The 25209-nt window shown below is 46.5% G+C and overlaps 1 protein-coding gene across 1 annotated transcript in view; it reads left to right on the plus strand.

The window, feature by feature from the left end:
- The window catches only part of FA2H (fatty acid 2-hydroxylase), a 41961-nt gene extending 24607 nt beyond the window's left edge, over window positions 1–17354 (plus strand). Inside the window, exons 2-7 of the mRNA XM_018553033.1 lie at window positions 5085–5174; window positions 8872–9014; window positions 12838–12944; window positions 14159–14331; window positions 15047–15299; window positions 17195–17354. Of these exons, the coding sequence (XP_018408535.1) occupies window positions 5085–5174; window positions 8872–9014; window positions 12838–12944; window positions 14159–14331; window positions 15047–15299; window positions 17195–17271 (843 nt within the window). The 3' untranslated portion in view covers window positions 17272–17354. The remainder of the gene's footprint in view (window positions 1–5084; window positions 5175–8871; window positions 9015–12837; window positions 12945–14158; window positions 14332–15046; window positions 15300–17194) is intronic.
- Window positions 17355–25209: the final 7855 nt, after the last annotated feature.

Raw genomic sequence — 25209 nt, forward strand, 5'->3', positions numbered from 1 at the left:
TTGGATCATCATTGTGCTTCATTTACTATTTTTGTCATCGGGGTAGAATTTGCCCTGGCGGTTTGCCGTTTATTGGGTTAATCGGCTCTTTATCACCATCTGTGTCCCCGCTACGGAGATTCACCACCATTAGGACGCTGACCATTGTCACGGAGAATGAAAAATGAGGGACAACCCAAGACTTTGAGTTGTCATCAGAACAGGAATAAGTGGAAATCTTCCGAAGGGGACACTGGTTCTGGTGACCATCAAGAGGTGATTTACCTAAATTTGGAGAGATATCGTTTCACTTCCTGTTGTGTCTACAGAAATCTCTTTAATGGAACACCTATGACCAGGGGTGTCCCTAGTCTATTCGCCACCTAGGCCAGACCAGTGAAGTCTCTTGCAGCTGGGTGGGATGCCGGCCAGAGCGTCCCAGGATTGCTAAGAGCTGGACCGGGAGATGCAGAGACTTCAGAGGGTGGGGTCACTCTTGTGTCTGGCGGCACTGTCTCCTCTACCTACCTCCTGCTGCTATGATTGTATGCACCACCTGCAGCACCCCCCCTCAAGGCAACATAAAACTATGGGCAGGACGCCAGCCAGAGCTTCCTAGGTTGCTAAGAGCCGGGTGGGGAGATGTTGACGGCTTTGCATCTTCTTGCCCAGCTCTTGAAGCCACTGGTTGCCAGGCGCTGGGTGGGATACCGGTCAGAGTGCCCAGGTTGCTAAGAGCTGGGCGGGGAGATGTGTATGGCTCTGCATCTACTGGCTCAGCTCTTAGCAACCTGGGCACTCTGACCAGGGCCGGCCTTAGGCCTTTAGGCGCCCTGTGCGGCCGCACGGCTCGCACACCCCTAAGGCCGGCCCTGACTCTGACCGGCGTCACACCCAGCTCTTGGCTACCAGTGACTTCACTGGTTGCCAGAAGATTGATTGGACGCTGGCCATAGTGTCCCAGGTTGCTAAGAGCTGAGAAGAGAGATTTGTGTGGCCCTTACACATTTCCTTGTCCAACTCTGGGGGGAAAGGGGGCAGCAGGAACACTGCAATTATTGTGCAGAAGCCATGCTGCTATGTCTGCCCCCCATCATGACCCAAAGAGATGCCACACAAGGCAACAGCCTCATTATAGGGCCTGCCTTCGGTAAGGAGTTTAGATGCCACCTACAAACCTTTAGTAATCTCTCAGCTCCTGAGTGTACATAACAGCATGAAACAACATAGCAGAAAGTAGACCTCTATGGGATTCCATTATATAAAGGAGCTGAGTCCCAGCAAATCCTCTCCTGTTATAACATCAGCATTGTAATAGGAATACATACTAGACTTGTTTTGTGATAATGCAATGAAATCCCTTTTCTGTAGTGAGCGCTGCCTTCCGTCTGCCCGTCACTTCCAACAACTTCTAGGATTCCCAGTGTGCTTTCCATCACTTTCCCTGCTGCTTAATGTGATGCGATCTTCATTTCTCAAGACTACATCTCCCATCATGCATTGCTTCCAACAAGCAATGATAATGTTACATTGTTCAGACTGTTCAAATTCTTAGACAAGCCCCATTGCAACAGGTTCTCTTTAAAGGAAGCCTTTCTTGAAGAAAACATGGAGGCTGCAAGTGCTGACTATTCATTTTGGAAATGTTAGATGTCCGGCAGTCATTACGATCCTCAGCCCTCCCCATATTTCGTTCATTTGAGCTAAGCCTGCTGTTGTCCAGGTTGGGACTTATAGTTCTCTGGGAGCCGCCCTTTTCACCTTGATTAGTTGGGCTAGCAGAACAATTGTTCCAGCCCAGAGGACGGTGAAGGTCACATGTATCGTTATAAACGCATCAGCCTCCTCCCCGAAATATAAATATTTATTTATTGATAAGCCGGTGTGTAAGAACGCCACAGCGAGCAACCGAATGTCATTTCACTAGGTAACCCTGTGTGTGCAGAGTGAGTCACAGCAGCAAGATTGGGAAGAATGCCAGGGATCATACCGGGGCGGGCACATATTAGAGGGACAAGCCATCCAAAACTGATATTTTGGTGTTTGGTAGATGCTGGAGAGTGAAACCATCTGACAGTTCCTATGTCTTCACACTGGTTGTGCCCATCATGAGGGGCACCCACCATCCCTATGCTGAGTTCTTGGGTCTACATACCTGCTGTGCCCATTATGAGGAGCTCCCATCATTCCTATGCTGAGTTCCCGGGTCTGTACATGTGCTGTGCCCATTATGAGGGGCTCCCACCATCCATGTGCTGAGTTCCCGGGTCTGTACACCTGCTGTGCCCATTATGAAGAGCTCCCACCATCCCTGTGCTGAGTTCCCGGGTCTGTACACCTGCTGTGCCCATTATGAGGGGCTCCCACCATACCTGTGCTGAGTTCCCAGGTCTGCACGCCTTTTGTGCCCATTATGAGGAGCTCCCGCTATCCCTGTGCTGAGTTCCCGGGTCTGTACACCTGCTGTGCCCATTATGAGGAGCTCCCACCATTCCTGCACTGAGTTCCCAGGTCTGTACACCTTCTGTGCCCATTATGAGGGCTCTCGTCATCCCTGTGCTGAGTTCCCGGGTCTGTACATCTGCTTTGCCCATTATGAGGGCTCTCGTCATCCCTGTGCTGAGTTCCCGGGTCTGTACATCTGCTTTGCCCATTATGAGGGCTCCCGTCATCCGTGTGCTGAGTTTTCGAGTCTACACACCTGCTGTGCCCATTATGAGGAGCTCCCACCATCTCTGTGCTGAGTTCCCGGGTCTGTACACCTGCTGTGCCCATTATGAGGAGCTCCCACCATCTCTGTGCTGAGTTCCCAAGTCTATACACCTGCTGTGCCCATTATGAGGAGCTCCCACCATCCCTGTGCTGAGTTCCCAGGTCTGTACACCTTCTGTGCCCATTATGAGCGGCTCCTACCATATCTGTTGTGAGTTCCTTTGTTTGGTTTTGGAGTGTGCGGAACTTTGTGCCCATTCAGCCAAAAGAATGTTTTTGAGGTCAGGTGCTAATGTTGAATGAGAAGACCACACTCAACATTTAAACACATTCCAAAGGTGTAGGGTTGAGGACTAAGAATGGGCGCGGGCGTGTTCGGCGCTCCACGGGCCGAGCCCGTCAGGAAGCTGACTGCGCGCAGCGCCAATCACAGGCACAGAGACATTTCCCGATCTCCGCAGCTGCGGACCGGGAAAATGTCGCAGTACCTGTGATTGGCGCTGTCAGCTTCCTGGCGGGCTCGGCACGTGGAGCTGCAAACACGCCCGAGCCCATCCTTATTGAGGACTGGCCACTTGAGTTCCTCTACCAAACTCATCAATCCATGTCTTTATGGAGATGGCTTGGTACACAGTCTTGCTGTGACAGAAAAGGTCCTTCACCAAACTGTCCCCACAAGGTTAGAAGCACATGATTGTTCAAAATGTCTCTGTGAGCTGTAACATTACTAGCACCCTTCACTGGAGACACCTGAACCCAATAATTCGCAGGCTTGTCTGAATACCTTTGGCGGTATAGCAGACGCAATGGTCAAATGTCCACAACCTTTTGCCTATTTAGGTACAACTCTACAAGACTCTGCTAGGTGCATAGAACCCTTAACACCAGTCACTTCACCAGAAGAGCTTACACTCTAAATTTTCCCTGTTCAGAACTGAACCCAAGGCTTCAGATTTGGGTGCCGGCCACTGTGCTGCCCTTTGGAAAAAAACTAAGAAGAGGAGGAAGCTGTACAAAGGAGATCGATGTGCTTCTGATCTGGATGGTACAAGTGTGCCGGGTGATACAGTCAGTTCCTGTATAGAACAAGTGTGAATGTGCTGAGCGTATGGCCACCACACAATGGCGTATCTGTCCGCGGTGACATTATGTTTTCCTGGCCCGTGCCGCCCCTGGGGGACAAAGCGTTTCACACAGGCATGGTCTTTGTGCTGATTCTTCACTACGCATTATTTGGCTTTAGTTAATGACGCCGGGCAAACAGCATTGATGATGTGCACAATACAGTGACCAATCAGAAATCGCCTTTAATATGGAACAGCAATGGACAGCTTGGCGCTGGAATCTTTCAGTATCAGCCGAATTGTGAGGATTCCATGTGGAAATGTTGGCTATGTAGAACGCATTAGTCTGGACTTATTTTAAATGTAGGAGTTAGTTGACGTTAGTGTTAGGATCAGCTCTTCGGGGTAGGTTGTAGATTGCATGCAGCATACCCTAGGTAATGCCCACATGTGATGCTGAGTCTTTATAGCAGAGGCATAACTAGAAACCTCAGGGTACCATTGTAAGAAACCATGAGCCCTCATTCACACTGGAATCGGCCCGCACATACAGATCCGCGCAGGGCCGTACCGAGAAGCACCTGGGAAGGACAGGTCCTGCGTGTGATTTAGTACGCAGCCCCCGTCCTTCTCTCTCAGACTACGCGGCCGTATGCCCCCCTATGCTCACCCGCCCTGCACGTCCGTAGGGGTGCGGGTGAGCATACTCGTACGCTAACTGGATGGATCACGTCTGCGTCCGAGCCAGGAAACCCGCACCCCTACGTACCTGCACTTGAGGTGAGCGTAGGGGGGCGTACGGCCACGTAGTCCCATAGAGAAGGACGGGGGCTGCGTACTAATCACACGCAGCACCTGTCCTTCCCAGTAACTGTTCGGTACCGCCCTGCAAGCAGCACGGAGCTATACGAGTGGGCCGATTCCAGTGTGGATGAGGGCTGAAGGCCCTCCCCATGAAAAAATGTTGGTCCCTCGGCAGATACCAGGGTAGTGCATGTGTGTGTTTCCCCGCTGTACATTTAGCCCTGCTTGCCCAAAGCAGGGCTAAATGTAGAAAACAATTACGTGCCCGGCGCCTGGAACTGCATGTCCCGGCCGTCAGGAGATATGAATTCCAAACCCCTGCTGCCCCTCTACTGCCTGCTACCCCAAGGCCGGGCCTTGGTTGGCCTAGTGGGAAATCTGGCCCTGGTTGGATGTAGTATTTATCCATTTGCGGTATGTTTTTATTGTCTAACAGTCTTGTCTGGACCATGTAAAGCTCTTCTCTATTGATAGTCCGATGTGATTGTTCTTTGCTGATACAGATATTTATTTATATTTTTACAGAACTTGAGGGAGCGAGTGAAGCAGCACACATCCACGGACAGCTATAGTTCTACGTCCGGGGTTCAGTTTAAAACGTTCGATCCAGCAAAGGTAAGTTCACTTACAAAACTTAACACCTTCATCGTACTTTTTATTTCACTAGATTCTGAAATGTGCACATCATAACAAGTTCCTCCTAAAGTGGAAAGAGTGAGGAAGGGTTAGAACCTCTGACAGGTATTCCTGTGGACACCGGCCACAATAAAAACACCACAGAGGCTGTAACGCTTCTCCATGGTAAGTAACTAAGCCAAGTAGCTGTAAAGCAGCTCACACCTTGAAATCCCCACTGCCCCGCCACCACTGGAAACCCCATTAAAATCCCAAACCTCCGATTATGGGTCACACCTGTCTTCTCCCACTGGCCTGTGTTTAAGTAGCCTATTGTCAGGCCTGGGCACGGTTACCTGGGTAGGTGCCTAGTACTGTGGAAACACCAACTTAGATAAAGTCATTGGGGGCACAGAGGCGGAAAAACATAGTTGGGTGGTAGTATGTGGTAGTGTTAAGTTAGCATGTTGACTTGTATGTTTGTTTAATATGAACTGCTTACAGGGGGATTTTACCTTCCTTTCCCTTTCCTTACCTTTTCCTTCCCCTTTCCTTTTCCTTTTCTTCCCTTCCCTTCTTTCCCCTTCCCTTTACTTCTTTTCCCTTTTCTTCCTTTCTCTCCCCTCTCCTTCTATTCCCTCCCCTTTCCGTCTCTTCCCTCCCCGTCCTTTCCCTCTCCTTTCCTTCTCTTCCCTCCCCTTCCTTCTCTTCCCTCCCCTTCCTTTCCCTCCCCTTTCCTTCTCTTCCCTTTGCTTGTCCTCCCGTTTCTTTCCCTTCTCTTCTGTTTCCTTTCATTTTCTTTGCTTCTCTTCCTTCTCTTTTCTTCCTTTTCCTCTCTTCCCTTCCCTTTCCTTCTCTTTTTCCTACTCTTTCTCCCTTCGCTCACTTCCTTTTAATATGCCTTTCCTTCCATTCCCTCCCTTCCTTTGCTTTGTTTGCTTCTCTTTCCTTTTTAGTATCTTGCCTTGCTTCTCTTATCTTTCCATCCATTTTCCCTTCCTTCTTATTGTTTTCTGTCTTCTTCCCTTCCTCTCTTTCCCTTCCTCTCTTTCCCTTCCTCTCTTTCCCTTCTTTCTTTTGCTTTCTTTCTCTCTTCCTTCCTCTCTCTTTCTCCCTTCTCTCCCCAGTCTGGATCCTGCCACCTTTTGTAAATGAATTTTTCAGCTATATTGAACATTTATAGAATTTTGGAGAAATGTCACACCCCTGTAGGCGCACTGAATATTAATGCGGATTCATGAGTAGAACTGGATTTATAAGGGCCAACAATTATTTTGTACATGGACCAAAGATATTTGGGATCAAACTGACACAATGTCATTCCCATCTTGACTTTTCTATGAGCTTTATGCATCTAAAGAATACAAGCTCCAATAGTTCCAAAGTATGGATGAATGGTGGGTTTAGATGGCCTTGAGAAAGATTCTTCTTTGCTTAAAATTGGTCCTGACACCAGCATTTTAAAAGTCTGCCTCATCCCTATAGGAAGCCTGTCACGATAGAAATGTGAGGGCTGCTGGTGTTGATTTAAATGTGCAAGCTATACGTCTGTCCTCTTTATCCTTCCTAGTCTATTGAGCATTTCAAGTCTGTTCCCCCTGGCAGGTCCTCATTACTGCCCTGGAAATGAAAGTGGAATGTCAGCCAAAAATGTTTTTTGATTTTAGATAAACCAAGGACAGGTTAGAACCACGTGCCAATTTTATGTTTGTCTTTTTTCACTACTAACTTACTGTTCTGGAGTTGCATAAGAAGAAAGCCCATACAGGTGGGCGCATTGAGGAACCTGGCATTGGGTCAGCACAGAGAGTAAATCCAGTCCTGTGCACAAGGGTTGGTGATGGTGTAAGGACCTTCCCGAAACTGTTGCCACATGCTTGGAAGCTCACAATTGTCTCAAATATCTCTGTATGTTGTACCATTACCACTACCCTTCACTGAAAACACTTGAAGTACAAAATTTGGAAGGGTATCAACATACTTTTGGCCATATAGGGAGGTGTGATGGTCAGGTAACCACAATATTTCGACTTTATTGAAGGCATTGGTAACCTTATTAGGAGAAAACATAATGTATTTGTGGTTGTATAGGGTTAAGTCTGCATGCTGTGAACAGATGGCAGTTAGAGTCTAAGGTTCAGGTGAATGTCGGTGATAAAACAGGTGCGATGATAAGATATATCTTTTAAACCCGGGTACAAGGGTTCCTCTCTAAGGTGTCCAATGTCATTCTTCTATATAAACCAGATATTGCTGTAGCCCAGGGTGCAGGTTTCAGTCTTCAGAGCTGTGGTATAAAATAGCCAAGGATATAAGAAAGCCTTGTATACTTAAAGGTCACCTGTAAACATAAAAATGTGGGTGCTGCCATTGCTGGCCCATCCTAGCGTTAAGATTTCACTTCCATTATCACAGGTTGTTCTGTCACTCTTTGAGTTGCTGCTGAAACTCAATAGTTTCGGCAACAGGCTATCGCCACCATAGGATAAGATTAATCTAAGCAATTTCACAGGGGAATATTTGACGTTGCCATTATCACCTGTGTAACATAGTTCTTAGGAGCGAATGCTTTTCTGAACTCGTAACTAAAGGGTCAGTCTGCTGAAAGTTATATTATAGCCGTAGGTAATGCCTGGTGAGCTAAGTCAGCTCCTAACTTTTTGTAGGTCTTCGATACTCCAACATATCACCCTGCCATAATTCCTGACTATTTTCTTGTCCATGTGGAAATTTTGAGTGTCCCTGCCCACTTTTGTCTGTTCCCAGATCCTCTGGTTACATTCTCCTTAGTATAAACTCAATAAAAAGTCCAGCACGGATGATGAGAGCCCCTCATATTGGGCACAGCAGATGTGCAGACCCAGGAACTCAGCACAGGGATAGTGGGAGTTCCTCATAATGGGCACAGCGGGTGTACAGACCCAGGAACTCAGCACAGGCATGACGGGAGCTCCTCATAATGGGCACAGCAGGTGTGCAGACCCGGGAACTCAGCACAGGGATAGTGGGAGCTCCTCATAATGGGCACAGCAGGTGTACAGACCCGGGAACTCAGCACAGGGATGGTGGGCACCCCTCATATTGAGCACAGGAGATGTGCAGAGTTGAACCTCAGTATAGAGATCTCACCAGTAATTATAAAGAACTGCCAGATCGTTTATTTCTCCAGCACCCACCAGACACTAGAAAACACTTTTGATTGACTAAGGGCTTGTTCACACGAAATGCAGACCAGATCTGCATGAGTTTCTGCACACGCAGTGCAATGGGTTTTGTGGCGTTTTTTAGCCTAAAATGGACTTTCAGTGCGTTCCAGGGCGTTTGCATGTGTTTTTGATGCGTTTGTGAGCGTTCCAGAGCAGAAAAAATAGGGCTTGCTGCAGTTTTTTTACATGCTCTGGAACTAAACGCTGCAGTGTGAACTAGAGCCCGAAATACCATTGGAATACATTGGACGCAGTTTCGATCCGCTCTGTAACTGCTCTGCTCCTGGAACGCGCTTGGTGTCAACAAGCCCTTACCCTTAAATAATGTGGTGCAAAGAGTTGAGATGATGTGCAAATTGCAGAAATGATAACAACTCCTCAAATGTCTTGTTATTCATATGAGTGAAAGATGATTTCCCTATATACCTTCACTGTTTTATAAGTGAACATTTTATATTATCTAAGTTTGTGTTCTGTCCCTCTCATTTTAGGACTTGGTAAACTGGGAGAAGCCACTGCTGTGGCAAGTGGGTCACCTACGAGAAAACTACGATGAGTGGGTGCACCAACCTGTGGACCGGCCAATACGACTCTTCCACTCAGACTTTGTGGAGTGGTGTTCCAAAACTTCTTGGTAAGGGTTCCACTTGAAGGAGCATTTGACCCAACTAAGTTAGTGCAATTTAGTTTAATGGGTCGGGTTCTGGAAAGCTTAGTTATAGATGGAGCTGTCCTGAACTTGCACTTTGCCTATGCTGGGCAAAACAACAAGTTCCTGTTACAACCTGCCCCTGCAACAGGTTATAGTTACTGTCTCTTGGCTTCATTTGCTGCTGGCAGCAAAGAGAAATACCTGGTGCTTCCAATTGGGGAATCCAGTGACTCACACTCCTTTTCTCATGTCTCTAACACTTCGAGTCATAGGGGGGTGGGGAGAGAGTCCTCAACCTTGTGTAAGCTCCAAGTCAACCACAGGGAGCTTACACAGGGTTGAGGACTCTCTCTCCATGTCTTTTCTTCTAGCCCAAGACAGCTGGAGGGAGCCAAATGGGTGCAATGGGAGCAAAAGGATAAACAGTTACGGAGGCTAACTTTAACATAAACCCCTGCTTTCCCGTTAATCCTAAAGAAGGAAAAATAAAACCCCAGTTGGTTTATCATTGCAATGGGAGGTAACACCCAAAATATCCCAGGTGGACAGGAAGAAAGTCAGCAGCTATAGCAGGGAGAACTTATTGTTGGAGAGGTGGACAGGAAGAAAGTCAGGAGCTATGGTAGGGAGAACGTGTTGTTGGAGAGGTGTACAGAAAGAAAGTCAGGAGCTATGGTAGGGAGAACGTGTTGTTGGAGAGGTGTACAGAAAGAAAGTCAGGAGCTATGGCAGGGAGAACTTATTGTTGGAGAGGTGGACAGGAAGAAAGTCAGCAGCTATACCAGGGAGAACTTATTGTTGGAGAGGTGGACAGGAAGAAAGTCAGGAGCTATGGTAGGGAGAACTTATTGTTGGAGAGGTGGACAGGAAGAAAGTCAGGAGCTATGGTAGGGAGAACTTATTGTTGGAGAGGTGGACAGGAAGAAAGTCAGGAGCTATGGTAGGGAGAACTTATTGTTGGAGAGGTGGACAGGAAGAAAGTCAGGAGCTATGGTAGGGAGAACTTATTGTTGGAGAGGTGGACAGGAAGAAAGTCAGGAGCTATGGTAGGGAGAACTTATTGTTGGAGAGGTGGACAGGAAGAAAGTCAGGAGCTATGGCAGGGAGAACTTATTGTTGGAGAGGTGGACAGGAAGAAAGTCAGGAGCTATGGTAGGGAGAACTTATTGTTGGAGAGGTGGACAGGAAGAAAGTCAGGAGCTATGGTAGGGAGAACTTATTGTTGGAGAGGTGGACAGGAAGAAAGTCAGGAGCTATGGTAGGGAGAACTTATTGTTGGAGAGGTGGACAGGAAGAAAGTCAGGAGCTATGATAGGGAGAACTTATTGTTGGAGAGGTGTACAGGAAGAAAGTCAGGAGCTATGGCAGGGAGAACCTATTGTTGGAGTATTCAAGATACATTAGAAGTCAGGGGCTGATGGATTGTGTACACCAAGGCATAATTGTTTTTTTTTTTTAAATGGTGGCAAATAAATCTTTGTGTGTATGTCAACAAAGGTTGAAGAAACTTGACAACCAGGTGCCTGGTAATAGGGTGCAAAAGAAGCCGGAACCATAATGTTTACATTATGTCCTATGGCAACACACTCCTAGCAACCGGCAATCAAGATTTGCTGAGTGACCAGTCACCTGTGTGCTAAACTGGTCGTAAAGGCAATCTATGAATGGTTACTGCTGGCTTAAGTAAACATGAGAGCAGACCTATAATCAGGTGTTAACATAAAGCTGCCATTTTGGGGTCCATAAATCAAGAATAATAGAGATACTTACCTTTCCAAGATACCTAGTAGGAGATGTCACATTCAACTAGACTTTCATGTTGAAGATGTTGCGTTGCCAAACATCTTCATTTGAGGAACATACTCCAGTATTTGTATCCACATGGGTAACTCAGTCACATTAATCCAATTACCATGGAATGTATCAAGGCAGATGTTGGTTGTCCAAGAACACCTCAAGGAATAGAGATATTCTTTTTAAACAGCGAGGTGCATAGAGAGCTGGATCTCAAGATGCATGAAAGAGGTCCATGTCAAGTGAAACAACCATTCATCACCTTGGCCTTTGACACCATCTGTCACCCACATATAATGCCATTTTAACATCTCTCAACCTCATCGATGGGAATGTATTAAGGCAGATGTTGGTTGTCCAAGAACAGCTGAAGGAATAGATATATTCTTTTAAAAACAGCGAAATGCATAGAGAGGACAACTGGATCTCAAGATGCATGAAAGAGGTCCATGTCAAGTAAAACAACCATTCATCACCTTGGCTCGACCTCAGCTATTTGTCAACAATTAACACCTTTGGCCGCTTAAATTAAACAGATTACACCATGTAATTAGAACAAATGTAATTAGAACACAGACTTTCACACCTCCCATCATGTTCTTGAGCAATCATCATCTGCAGTGACACATTCCATGATGATTGGATTAGTATGACTGGGTTCCTCGTGTGTATATAAATACTGGGTCATGTCCAACACTTACAGTATTAAGATTGAGGAAGCTGTTTGGATGAGCAGCAAAACATCTTCAACATTACAAACCAAGTCCAGTTGAAGTTGACTAACTACTACTAACCATACCATGACCTGGATGAATAAGAACCTTCATAGACTTATCTTTCTAGAAAAAAATGCAGCTCCTCATTATCTTCCGGTCTGGTCATATCTGAAGGTCTAGTACTTGGTCACATGATCTCTGCTAAGGGGGAAGATATGAATTTGAACCGGCTGCTCCTTCCGTTCACCAAAGACCAGGTGACCAAATACTCGAGCCATTAGGCATGTGGGCAGCACTGAAAGGAAGCTGGAGCACCATTTTCGCCAGGAAAGTTGGGTATTTAACCCCTTTTCTTGTTCTTTATCCAACACAACAAAACTGTTAACATGTTTTATGTTCAAATTTCAGTGTATGTTCACTTTAAGGAGAATTATTTAACACCACAAGTCTCAGCATCCTGATAGTCATCTGTCTGCCTTTCCCACAGGGTGTGCTATAGAACCACACTGATAAAAACATTCAAATCAGACAGTGGGGGGAATTTATTAAAACTGGAGCAGACAAAACCTGAAGTAGATTTGCATTACAACCAGCTTCTATGTTTCATTTTCAAATCTTATCTGAGCAAAGTGAAGAGAGATGCTGATTGGTTGCCATGGGCAACTGCTCCAGATTTTGTTTGCTCCAGTTTTGATAAATTCCCTTCATTGAATGTAGCATTGCCTGTCTTTGGGTGTGTTGGTTGTGCGTATCCACAGTGACCCAGATAAAAGAAAGGTAGAGAAAGAGAAAGAGGTCACTTGGATTACATTTCACAGATGAAAAACAAAGGCAAAACCCAATAATAATGTAAATGACAGTATACACATATTATATACCGTCTTATGTAAATTAGACTTCATTAGCATTGTGTGATATTATGTCCAGAAATTCGGGAGATTAATAGAATCAAAGATAATTAGAACCAAGATGTCAGAGTGGGGAGCAGTATTTTCCATGGCACATCTGACTTCCAGTATACATGACACGTGTATTCAGATGGTTGTTGCTTATCCCAGCCCGGAGGGCTTATTAGGAGTGGGACCCCCTTGTAATGGTATCAGAAAGTGGGCGGAGCTGGAAACCCAGACTTGCTGATTCCTCTGCACCCGCAGTACCCACTAAACCTGACACTACATACAAACTGGTCTGAATCAGGTGTCATTCTGTGGTACCTTTTTGGAATCTGGTAAATTGTAACTTTTTTTTAGTTTTGATGTATAATAACACAAACTCCTGATTTCCTCTTTTTCCAGGTACATAGTGTTGGCAGTGTGGGCACCAATTGTCGCGTATTTAACTTGGTATTGTCTCTCAGAACTTTCCCGGGGGCAGACCAGACTCTTTGCAACGTTCACAACAGGTATGAAACGCCACGTGTTACTTACTACTATTGCTCTCTCCCTTAGGCGCTCCCCGCAAAGAATCTTCATGGTGCAAAAAATATAATTTCTGCTCTTTTAGAAAAATCGTGCATCATCCGTGTCTTAACGTGAAGATACAGGAAGGTCACAAAAATTAAAGGAAGAAAAAAGTGTTCAAAGTAACTTGTCTTGGGGTTCAAAATGAGGTCCTTTGTATTATGGGAGGCTGGAGGACAGGTCCTGGGGGAAATGGACGTCATTGGCACAATGTCTTCTGACCTAGGATCAAAGTCCACGGGGGAAGCCCCGAAATGAAGGATGCACAGTGCAGTACTTCATGCATACTTGATATATTTCTAGTTGTGTATTTTTTGGGAATTTGTGTATATTATTAGGAAACCTTTAATCAAATTTTTTTAGCCCTGATGAAGCAGGATTCCAAAGTGTGTTGGATGTTTATATTATAGTATATGCCTATTGAAGAAAATCTATTTTGGACTGTGCACACCTCGTCTTGGCACATTCCTCCATGGACTTTGTGCTGAAATGAAGATACATGTTGCCTTATAGCACCCTGCTAGACCAGTCCCTACAGCCTTTAATGAGGCAGCCTGAGGCTGTTGCCTTAGGTGGCATCTCTTTGGGTCATGTGGGGTGGCGGCATGGTTGTTGTATAGTGGCCACTCTGCTGCACAATGCCGCCCCCTTTCCAGCCAGGGGTGCTCTGGCTGGAAAGGAGACGGCATTGTGCAGCAGAGTGGCCACTATACAACAAACATGCCACCCTGATGCCGCCCCCTCCCATGTGACTTAAAGAGATGCCACCTGGGACACCCTGGGCAAGCGTCCTGCCCAGCTCCTGGCAACCTGTGATGTGACTGGTTGCCAGGAGCTGAACGGGATGCCGGACCCGGGGTCACTGTCATGCACCACCACCGCTATACCTCTCCATCTCAGGCAGCAAAAAGTCTAAGGACACCAGTGCCCGCTGCCTCTTCTCCCCCAGGCTCTGGCAGTCAAAGGACCGCTGATGTCACGTCTTATGCAGGACCATAATAACCAATCAGAATCCCCTTTACCTATCCCCATAATGAGATGCATTCTGCTCCTTTCACCAATTAATTGAATGAACCCAGTGTGGAGTTGTATTGTTTGCAGTGTCATTCGATGGAACGGGTTGGCTTCAGATGCTGATGTCCTTTTAATATTTCAGACTATTCCATCCCAGTCCCCGTGTTCTTCTTCTTCCCTCTGTTCTTTGCCGGCATGATGGTCTGGACCCTGATGGAATATGGAATTCACAGATATATATTTCACATGAACCCCCCAGCCAGCAACTACTTCCTCATCACCTTGCACTTTATGCTGCATGGGCAGCACCATAAGGTGAGCATGGCATAGGTTTCCAATGCAGGGGCGGGCAGCTAGGACTTTCCATCTGTTGGGGAACTACAAGTCCCATGAGGCATTGCAAGACTGACAGTTGCATGCATAACTCTCCGAGCCAGAGGCAAGTTGGGATATGTAGTTAAAGCACAGCTGGAGGGTCGGAATTGCCCACCCCTGAAGATCAGCCAATGCAATACTTTCATGTCAGCTATGGATAGACCCTCTCTGAAATCCCAACAGGGAGTGGGAAACACCTTTGTAGTGCCTGTGGGGAGCTTGGAATCCAGAACTAATATACCTATGGTTGGATGCTGGTAGCTTGAGTCAGCCTTGACTTCTTATGAACTACTGATATGAGAGCATTACTCCTGGTTCTGCTTCTTCTCCCGTCCCATGATGTCTTACTTCTTTTGCTGCATTTCTCGTAATAAAGAAAGTCCAATAGAACCAGCAAGAAACCATTGCAATGCTCGCGGGAGGTGGGCAGAGCAGGGAGCTCAGAAATCTTATTGGAGTGATTTAACCCATTTGCACCTGCGGCCCTTCAACATGTAGCAGAACCAGACAGGCTTTGTGTTAAATTAACCTATATATGTATGTATTTTGGCTTTATGGGCAGTTTTTGCTTCTCTGTCGGCCATTTTAGGCTCACGGAGGCTGACCCGAGCCTGTCTGCTGGGCCCTTCATTAACCAGTATTTTCTCATTGCCAGGCTCCTTTCGACAGCTCGCGATTGGTGTTCCCTCCGGTCCCGGCGTCCTTCGTGATCGTACCCCTCTACGTTATCCTGCAGATGGTGCTTCCTCCTGTGGTTGGTCTCTCCCTTTTTGTTGGAGGCCTGTTTGGATACGTAGTATATGACATGATGCATTACTATCTACATTACGGGTCACCAAAGAAGGGCTCCTACCTGGCCTGGCTCAAGTCTTATCATGTTCGCCATCACTTCGAGCATCAAAAAACAGGTACTTTCTTGTCTCTGTTCTATAACGGTTCCTAATATCTTGGCACGCCTATCGCCAATGTTTTGTTGGGGGTTCTTATGGGAGTTTTTACTGACTTAAAGGACATTTCAGTGATTTATAATCCTCATCTTAGTTAACTGTCCCTGGAAAGCCAAGGGCTGTGTGCTGCTTGAGCCCTTATCTGAAAGCAGGCAGGCTGGTTTAGTTTCTATGTATATCTAGGGAAGCAGTTCCTTCACAGCCATCTCAACTCCTTTCAGATAGTGATTCAGACTTCTGACATCCCACAATTGTCCATAGAGAGAGGGGTGTCATCCTACTGGCTGCGCTTTTAGGCAGCCTTAATACCTCTGAGACAGACCTCTGAAACTTTCCAATCAGGACGCTGGATGGTGGGTTATGACCCACCTCCCGGCTTCCTGATTGGCTAGGAAGCTGGCTTCACTTGTTGCTAGGCAGCCTGGCTTCCTAAACAATCAGGAAGCCGGGCGGCACTTAATTACATGCCTCCCGGTTTCCTGATTGGTAAGGCAGCTGGGCTGACTAGGAACAGGTGAAGCCGGTTTCCTAGCCAATCAGGAAGCCGGGAGGCGTGTCATGACGTGCAGCACGGCTTCCTGATTGGTTAGGAAGCCAGCTTCACTTGTTGGTAGGCAGCCTGGTTTCCTAACCAATCAGGAAGCTGGGCGGCACGTAATGACCTGCCTCCCGGCTTCCTGATTGGTCAGGAAGGTAGGCTGACTAGGAACAAGTGAAGCCGGCTTCCAAGCCAATCGGGAAGCCGGGAGGCAGGCTATGACGTGCAGCACGGCTTTCTGATTGGCTAGGAAGACAGCTATATTTGTTGGTAGGCAGCCTGGTTTCCTAACCAATCCTAACCAGGAGTCATGATTCGACTCCTGGCTTCCTGATTGGTCAGGAAGCCAGGCAACCTCGGCAAATGAAGCCGGTGTTCTTTTCATAGAACGCTGTCTTCCCAGGCAATCTGTAAGCCGGGCGATAGGTCATGATCCGCCACCCAACTTCCTCATAATCGGTACTCATACTCGATACCTGAAAAAACGGTATTGGTGCATCCCTACTATTCACGATAAGTGCTTCACCGTGACAAATCCTAATGTGCACATTCAATAACGCACTCACCATAAATTTTAGACCACAAATAATGATGGTCTAAAAGCGCTCTGTGTACTCGCTGTAGCGCCGACTTCTCCTCCACTCCGGCCAGCAGATGGCTAATTGCTCCGCACAGCGATCCTTATCCAATGTCTCTCATATCCTATAGAAAAAAAGGGAACAAATGCCACATAGTGTAAAATAGTGTAAAATCCTTTTTAAAACCTTTAATTACATGTGCTCTAAAAACTTACATGACAATAAACAGTCAGCGCTGTATAGAAAAGCCGACCTCCACACAGTTCCCCCAGTTTTCAGCAGCTGTTTATTTTAATGTAAGTCGGCTCCATGCTCCCTCGGCACTGCCGGTCAGAGGGAGATCTCTGAAAGGAAGTTCCGGTATTGGAGGTAAATAACGGAGTACTCGCCCAAATACTCGGTATCGGCATCGGTGCATCCCTAATGAACACAGTCTAACACAAGGTGGATTCACAGCAAGGGGATATCAGGATTGTCCACGTGTGTGAAGTATATTGGTACAAGGGAATAAAAGAGTCTGATGGCAACTCAAGCGGAGCTCCTTACACATGCAATTTAAAATGAATAAAAACAATTAAAATCATTTTAATAGTAATATTACAATTTAAAAATTAATTTGAATGAATAATGACTTTAATTATTTCATGAATCGAGTCCAGCTTTTAGGTAGGCACTGCTGTACACTATTTAAAAAACTAGCCTTGCATTTCCCTTTAATCATCTCGTCTTCCTCTCTTCAGGATTCGGCATCACCAGCACCCTATGGGACCGTCCGTTTAACACCCTGATCCCCGAAGACGCCATTACGGATTACTAGGAACCACACGCCGCGGAGAATCACTGTGTCGACTAGGATAACCTGCTGAGATTGGGAGGGGGAGGAGAAGAAACATTTTATTTCAACCTTCTGTGTATTTTGTAATTATTTTTAGTTTTCTTTACCCTTTTTTTTTTCCATTGATCCCGCGAAAAAGTCTCGGCAGGAATTAATTATTTATTTAAGTGTAAAACCAAATCAGGGGCGGAGGAGGCTGTGCATGACCGTGCCCGCGGCGTCTTCTGGAGGAGGCCTCTAATGACACGGGGATGGAGGACGAGAGGAGCTTGTGACCAAGGGAATGGACTTCTTCTTTGTTTTTTTAATGACCAAAAATGGCACTGACAGATATAAAAAAAAAAAAAAAAAGTTAACCAGACGTATGATACGCTCGCTGTAAATCCATAATATGTATAAATGCCTGGAAATAAAACTAACTTTTTTTTCTCTTATTTTTACAAAATGGGCGTCAGCTGAGTTCTTTCACTGAGCAGATCGTGTTATTTAGTCACGTGGGTTGTCTCGGAGCATTGGAAATGCTGTCGCTGAGCTCCCCTTGCCTGGCTGTTATCTCACCCATCTATCTCTAGTAGACATTGACCGAGGCAAGCTTTCTCACTTTGCAAATTTCGAATACTACTCGGGGTGAGCACTGTGAGAAAGCCAGCTGTGTAGGATGAAGTATAGGGATATAAGTAGTGAGGAAGCTGGGCTGTGTAGGATGAAGTATAGGGATATAGTTAGTGAGGAAGCTGGGCTGTGTAGGATGAAGTATAGGGATATAGTTAGTGAGGAAGCTGGGCTGTGTAGGATGTAGTATAGGGATATAGTTAGTGAGGAGGCCGGGCTGTGTAGGATGTAGTATAGGGATATAGTTAGTGAGGAGGCCGGGCTGTGTAGGATGAAGTATAGGGATATAGTTAGTGAGGAAGCTGGGCTGTGTAGGATGAAGTATAGGGATATAGTTAGTGAGGAGGCCGGGTTGTGTAGGATGAAGTATAGGGATATAGTTAGTGAGGAAGCCAGGCTGTGTAGGATGAAGTATAGGGATATAGTTAGTGAGGAAGCTGGGCTGTGTAGGATGAAGTATAGGGATATAGTTAGTGAGGAAGCTGGGCTGTGTAGGATGAAGTACAGGGATATAGTTAGTGAGGAAGCTGGGCTGTGTAGGATGAAGTATAGGGATATAGTTAGTGAGGAAGCCGGGCTGTGTAGGATGAAGTATAGGGATATAGTTAGTGAGGAAGCTGGGCTGTGTAGGATGAAGTATAGGGATATAGTTAGTGAGGAAGCTGGGCTGTGTAGGATGAAGTATAGGGATATAGTTAGTGAGGAAGCCTGGCTGTGTAGGATGAAGTATAGGGATATAGTTAGTGAGGAAGTCAGGCTTTGTAGGATGAAGTATAGGGATATAGTTAGTGAGAAAGCCGGGCTGTGTAGGAGGAAGTATAGGGATATAGTGAGGGAGGAAGCCAGCTGTGAAGGATAGAGTTTAGGGATACAGTTAGACTCCGTTCACACTAAGCGGTTTTTCGCGCGATTTCCGCTCCAAAATATTTCCGTGCGCAATGTTTCTCAATGTAGCTCGTCCAATGGAGCTGTTCACATCTCACAGCTCAATATCGCCTGTAGCTTGTCCTTCAAGCTTGTCGCTCGAACATGACCTATTTTTCGGCGGATGTCGCGCGATTTGGCCCCAATAGGCTCAATGGTGTCGCTCAATGTCGCGCATTACCGTAGGGATATAGTTAGTGAGAAAGCCGGGCTGTGTAGGAGGAAGTATAGGGATATAGTGAGGGAGGAAGCCAGCTGTGAAGGATAGAGTTTAGGGATACAGTTAGACTCCGTTCACACTAAGCGGTTTTTCGCGCGATTTCCGCTCCAAAATATTTCCGTGCGCAATGTTTCTCAATGTAGCTCGTCCAATGGAGCTGTTCACATCTCACAGCTCAATATCGCCTGTAGCTTGTCCTTCAAGCTTGTCGCTCGAACATGACCTATTTTTCGGCGGATGTCGCGCGATTTGGCCCCAATAGGCTCAATGGTGTCGCTCAATGTCGCGCATTACCGTAGGGATATAGTTAGTGAGAAAGCCGGGCTGTGTAGGAGGAAGTATAGGGATATAGTGAGGGAGGAAGCCAGCTGTGAAGGATAGAGTTTAGGGATACAGTTAGACTCCGTTCACACTAAGCGGTTTTTCGCGCGATTTCCGCTCCAAAATATTTCCGTGCGCAATGTTTCTCAATGTAGCTCGTCCAATGGAGCTGTTCACATCTCACAGCTCAATATCGCCTGTAGCTTGTCCTTCAAGCTTGTCGCTCGAACATGACCTATTTTTCGGCGGATGTCGCGCGATTTGGCCCCAATAGGCTCAATGGTGTCGCTCAATGTCGCGCATTACCGTAGGGATATAGTTAGTGAGAAAGCCGGGCTGTGTAGGAGGAAGTATAGGGATATAGTGAGGGAGGAAGCCAGCTGTGAAGGATAGAGTTTAGGGATACAGTTAGACTCCGTTCACACTAAGCGGTTTTTCGCGCGATTTCCGCTCCAAAATATTTCCGTGCGCAATGTTTCTCAATGTAGCTCGTCCAATGGAGCTGTTCACATCTCACAGCTCAATATCGCCTGTAGCTTGTCCTTCAAGCTTGTCGCTCGAACATGACCTATTTTTCGGCGGATGTCGCGCGATTTGGCCCCAATAGGCTCAATGGTGTCGCTCAATGTCGCGCATTACCGTAGGGATATAGTTAGTGAGAAAGCCGGGCTGTGTAGGAGGAAGTATAGGGATATAGTGAGGGAGGAAGCCAGCTGTGAAGGATAGAGTTTAGGGATACAGTTAGACTCCGTTCACACTAAGCGGTTTTTCGCGCGATTTCCGCTCCAAAATATTTCCGTGCGCAATGTTTCTCAATGTAGCTCGTCCAATGGAGCTGTTCACATCTCACAGCTCAATATCGCCTGTAGCTTGTCCTTCAAGCTTGTCGCTCGAACATGACCTATTTTTCGGCGGATGTCGCGCGATTTGGCCCCAATAGGCTCAATGGTGTCGCTCAATGTCGCGCATTACCGTAGGGATATAGTTAGTGAGAAAGCCGGGCTGTGTAGGAGGAAGTATAGGGATATAGTGAGGGAGGAAGCCAGCTGTGAAGGATAGAGTTTAGGGATACAGTTAGACTCCGTTCACACTAAGCGGTTTTTCGCGCGATTTCCGCTCCAAAATATTTCCGTGCGCAATGTTTCTCAATGTAGCTCGTCCAATGGAGCTGTTCACATCTCACAGCTCAATATCGCCTGTAGCTTGTCCTTCAAGCTTGTCGCTCGAACATGACCTATTTTTCGGCGGATGTCGCGCGATTTGGCCCCAATAGGCTCAATGGTGTCGCTCAATGTCGCGCATTACCGTAGGGATATAGTTAGTGAGAAAGCCGGGCTGTGTAGGAGGAAGTATAGGGATATAGTGAGGGAGGAAGCCAGCTGTGAAGGATAGAGTTTAGGGATACAGTTAGACTCCGTTCACACTAAGCGGTTTTTCGCGCGATTTCCGCTCCAAAATATTTCCGTGCGCAATGTTTCTCAATGTAGCTCGTCCAATGGAGCTGTTCACATCTCACAGCTCAATATCGCCTGTAGCTTGTCCTTCAAGCTTGTCGCTCGAACATGACCTATTTTTCGGCGGATGTCGCGCGATTTGGCCCCAATAGGCTCAATGGTGTCGCTCAATGTCGCGCATTACCGTAGGGATATAGTTAGTGAGAAAGCCGGGCTGTGTAGGAGGAAGTATAGGGATATAGTGAGGGAGGAAGCCAGCTGTGAAGGATAGAGTTTAGGGATACAGTTAGACTCCGTTCACACTAAGCGGTTTTTCGCGCGATTTCCGCTCCAAAATATTTCCGTGCGCAATGTTTCTCAATGTAGCTCGTCCAATGGAGCTGTTCACATCTCACAGCTCAATATCGCCTGTAGCTTGTCCTTCAAGCTTGTCGCTCGAACATGACCTATTTTTCGGCGGATGTCGCGCGATTTGGCCCCAATAGGCTCAATGGTGTCGCTCAATGTCGCGCATTACCGTAGGGATATAGTTAGTGAGAAAGCCGGGCTGTGTAGGAGGAAGTATAGGGATATAGTGAGGGAGGAAGCCAGCTGTGAAGGATAGAGTTTAGGGATACAGTTAGACTCCGTTCACACTAAGCGGTTTTTCGCGCGATTTCCGCTCCAAAATATTTCCGTGCGCAATGTTTCTCAATGTAGCTCGTCCAATGGAGCTGTTCACATCTCACAGCTCAATATCGCCTGTAGCTTGTCCTTCAAGCTTGTCGCTCGAACATGACCTATTTTTCGGCGGATGTCGCGCGATTTGGCCCCAATAGGCTCAATGGTGTCGCTCAATGTCGCGCATTACCGTAGGGATATAGTTAGTGAGAAAGCCGGGCTGTGTAGGAGGAAGTATAGGGATATAGTGAGGGAGGAAGCCAGCTGTGAAGGATAGAGTTTAGGGATACAGTTAGACTCCGTTCACACTAAGCGGTTTTTCGCGCGATTTCCGCTCCAAAATATTTCCGTGCGCAATGTTTCTCAATGTAGCTCGTCCAATGGAGCTGTTCACATCTCACAGCTCAATATCGCCTGTAGCTTGTCCTTCAAGCTTGTCGCTCGAACATGACCTATTTTTCGGCGGATGTCGCGCGATTTGGCCCCAATAGGCTCAATGGTGTCGCTCAATGTCGCGCATTACCGTAGGGATATAGTTAGTGAGAAAGCCGGGCTGTGTAGGAGGAAGTATAGGGATATAGTGAGGGAGGAAGCCAGCTGTGAAGGATAGAGTTTAGGGATACAGTTAGACTCCGTTCACACTAAGCGGTTTTTCGCGCGATTTCCGCTCCAAAATATTTCCGTGCGCAATGTTTCTCAATGTAGCTCGTCCAATGGAGCTGTTCACATCTCACAGCTCAATATCGCCTGTAGCTTGTCCTTCAAGCTTGTCGCTCGAACATGACCTATTTTTCGGCGGATGTCGCGCGATTTGGCCCCAATAGGCTCAATGGTGTCGCTCAATGTCGCGCATTACCGTAGGGATATAGTTAGTGAGAAAGCCGGGCTGTGTAGGAGGAAGTATAGGGATATAGTGAGGGAGGAAGCCAGCTGTGAAGGATAGAGTTTAGGGATACAGTTAGACTCCGTTCACACTAAGCGGTTTTTCGCGCGATTTCCGCTCCAAAATATTTCCGTGCGCAATGTTTCTCAATGTAGCTCGTCCAATGGAGCTGTTCACATCTCACAGCTCAATATCGCCTGTAGCTTGTCCTTCAAGCTTGTCGCTCGAACATGACCTATTTTTCGGCGGATGTCGCGCGATTTGGCCCCAATAGGCTCAATGGTGTCGCTCAATGTCGCGCATTACCGTAGGGATATAGTTAGTGAGAAAGCCGGGCTGTGTAGGAGGAAGTATAGGGATATAGTGAGTGAGGAAGCCAGCTGTGTAGGATGAAGTATAGGGATAATAGTGAGTGAGGAAGCCAGCTGTGTAGGATGAAGTATAGGGATAATAGTGAGTGAGGAAGCCAGCTGTGAAGGATAGAGTTTAGGGATACAGTTAGACTCCGTTCACACTAAGCGGTTTTTCGCGCGATTTCCGCTCCAAAATATTTCCGTGCGCAATGTTTCTCAATGTAGCTCGTCCAATGGAGCTGTTCACATCTCACAGCTCAATATCGCCTGTAGCTTGTCCTTCAAGCTTGTCGCTCGAACATGACCTATTTTTCGGCGGATGTCGCGCGATTTGGCCCCAATAGGCTCAATGGTGTCGCTCAATGTCGCGCATTACCGGCGATATTGCACGACCTTGTCGCGCGATATCGCACTACACAAGTGTCACTTTTCCACAGCAATATGGAGGAAAGGAATCATGTCACATCCAGATCGCTTTTGATTGGTTTGTAGCAGCGACGAAGTTCCTCCCAAAAGTCGTCCTATGTAGCGCGACAACATGTGCAATGTAGCTCATGTCGCTCAGCTTGAAATCGCGCAGAAACAAGTGCGATTTTTCATGTCGCTCAGTGTGAATGGGGCCTTAGTGTGGATTCCTGGTGACCATGGTCACCAAGGCAGAAAGTGGCAGGTGCCACTAGAGTAAAGCTGGCCATACGCTTTACAACCATCCCACGACTTTCATTGTGCGATGGTTGTAAAGTAACTTAAAGCTCGTACGATCTGCCCATCTTGGACAGGCAGATCGTACTTGCGATCACCGCAAGCCCACCCCGCTGAGGGGAGGGCTTCCGATGACTGCAATGCCGATTTTCGGCTGGTTTTCCAACATGCTCGTAAGACAAAAGACGTGCGACTGTACAGTAGAAACGGTCGCACGCCTTCCATACTCCTGCCAATTATCGTACGATCGTGGGATTTCATGAGAATCCACCAGTATGGCTGAGCCCGTGTAGCCCGGGAATTCCTGACACTGTGTAGAGATTTCCTTTCACTTCCAGTTAAATCCTAAGAACAAGAAGTGAAGGTACATTTCCCTAACAGGACACAGATGGCAAAATATATACTGACACGGATCATACCAAAAAAAAATCTAACTTTTGGCTGTATATACACTTTAATACACAGCGGCCCAGTACATACCCTTCCTAGATTTATAGAACACCCCAGGAGTCCTGAAACCTATTCTCTATAATGCAAATGCTGCCTTCATCTCTGTTGTTGGCCCACCCACTACCTTTTTCTGTGCCCTACCATTGGCTTGCTTAATGGGATGGTAGACTTCAGTGGCCAATAATGAGCACTAGATGAGTGAGCCAAAGCATTCGATTGGTATCTGTGTAATAGAGCATAGAATGGTAATAGAGTAAGGAACAGGTGACGGCATTGGAAGGGAAGGCAGGGGTGTAGTAGAAGCGTGGTCCCATACTAAAGACCACAGAGAGATGCCCTGGATAGGAACTGTGACCAATTCAAACATTAAACTCTGGTTCGCAAGTGACAGTGAAAAATCCTGCAGACAAAGGAAGGTAGAAGGGATGAAACTTATAATTAAAGGTAAAGGGTGAGAAGGTATGTTATTTATATACTTTATGCATGCTGATTTTATCGCTGGAAAAGAATTTGAAGGTTGACATAAACATTTTCTTTTGGTTTACACGCTGACAAGGCTGACGGGTGCGCAGAACTGGTCAGACCCTTCATCCGGCAAAATGCTCACTCATTTTGCCAGGTCTTCTAATCCCTCTCCACTCTATCCAACTAAAAAAAAAAAGTTTAGCTTCACTTTAAGAGTCTTTGTACACCATTTTCTCTTCATTACAGCCGCATTCAGCCGTTTGGGCCAAGGGAGAGGTAAGCATTCACAATCTTCGTTCCCGGGGACCCTATTTTTGGCTCTTTTTGGTCATTTTTGTGAACAAAAGTAAATTGAAATTGCGTGAATATGGCCAAAGGCGCGGCCAGCAGAAGACGTATCAGAAGCAAATCTCTTATAAAAACTAAGAACAAGAACTTCAAGTCTGGCAGTGTAGCATGGACCAAGGTCATCAGGTGTAGCTGATGGTTATGCAAGCAAACAATAAGCCTCCACTGGCCGAGGGAGGGAGAGAGAGAGTCAATAATTAGCTTGTATTGTCACCTGCTTAGCAAATGGCCGAGCCCCAGGGGCAGAGAATGCTGAACAGACACCAGTAAAATAATTCAGTTTTATAGAGGGGCAGTGATGTTCAGGAGTGAACAGCGTGAGATAACCATCCCTGCCCCGAGGATTAACTCCGTCATTGCCAGAGATAATAATGTGCACAGTATGGATTCAGTGTTACGCAGAGCAAAATAACCCAGAATGATATAAACAAAGTATATAATATAATATATATTTATATATAACATAAATATATATAAATTGTATTTATAACAATCTCACAATCAGCATAAAATGCAAAGAAATTTTCA

The sequence above is a fragment of the Nanorana parkeri genome, unplaced genomic scaffold (assembly GCF_000935625.1).
Source record: "Nanorana parkeri isolate BGI_ZX_2015 unplaced genomic scaffold, ASM93562v1 scaffold6, whole genome shotgun sequence".
Taxonomy (NCBI): domain Eukaryota; kingdom Metazoa; phylum Chordata; class Amphibia; order Anura; family Dicroglossidae; genus Nanorana; species Nanorana parkeri.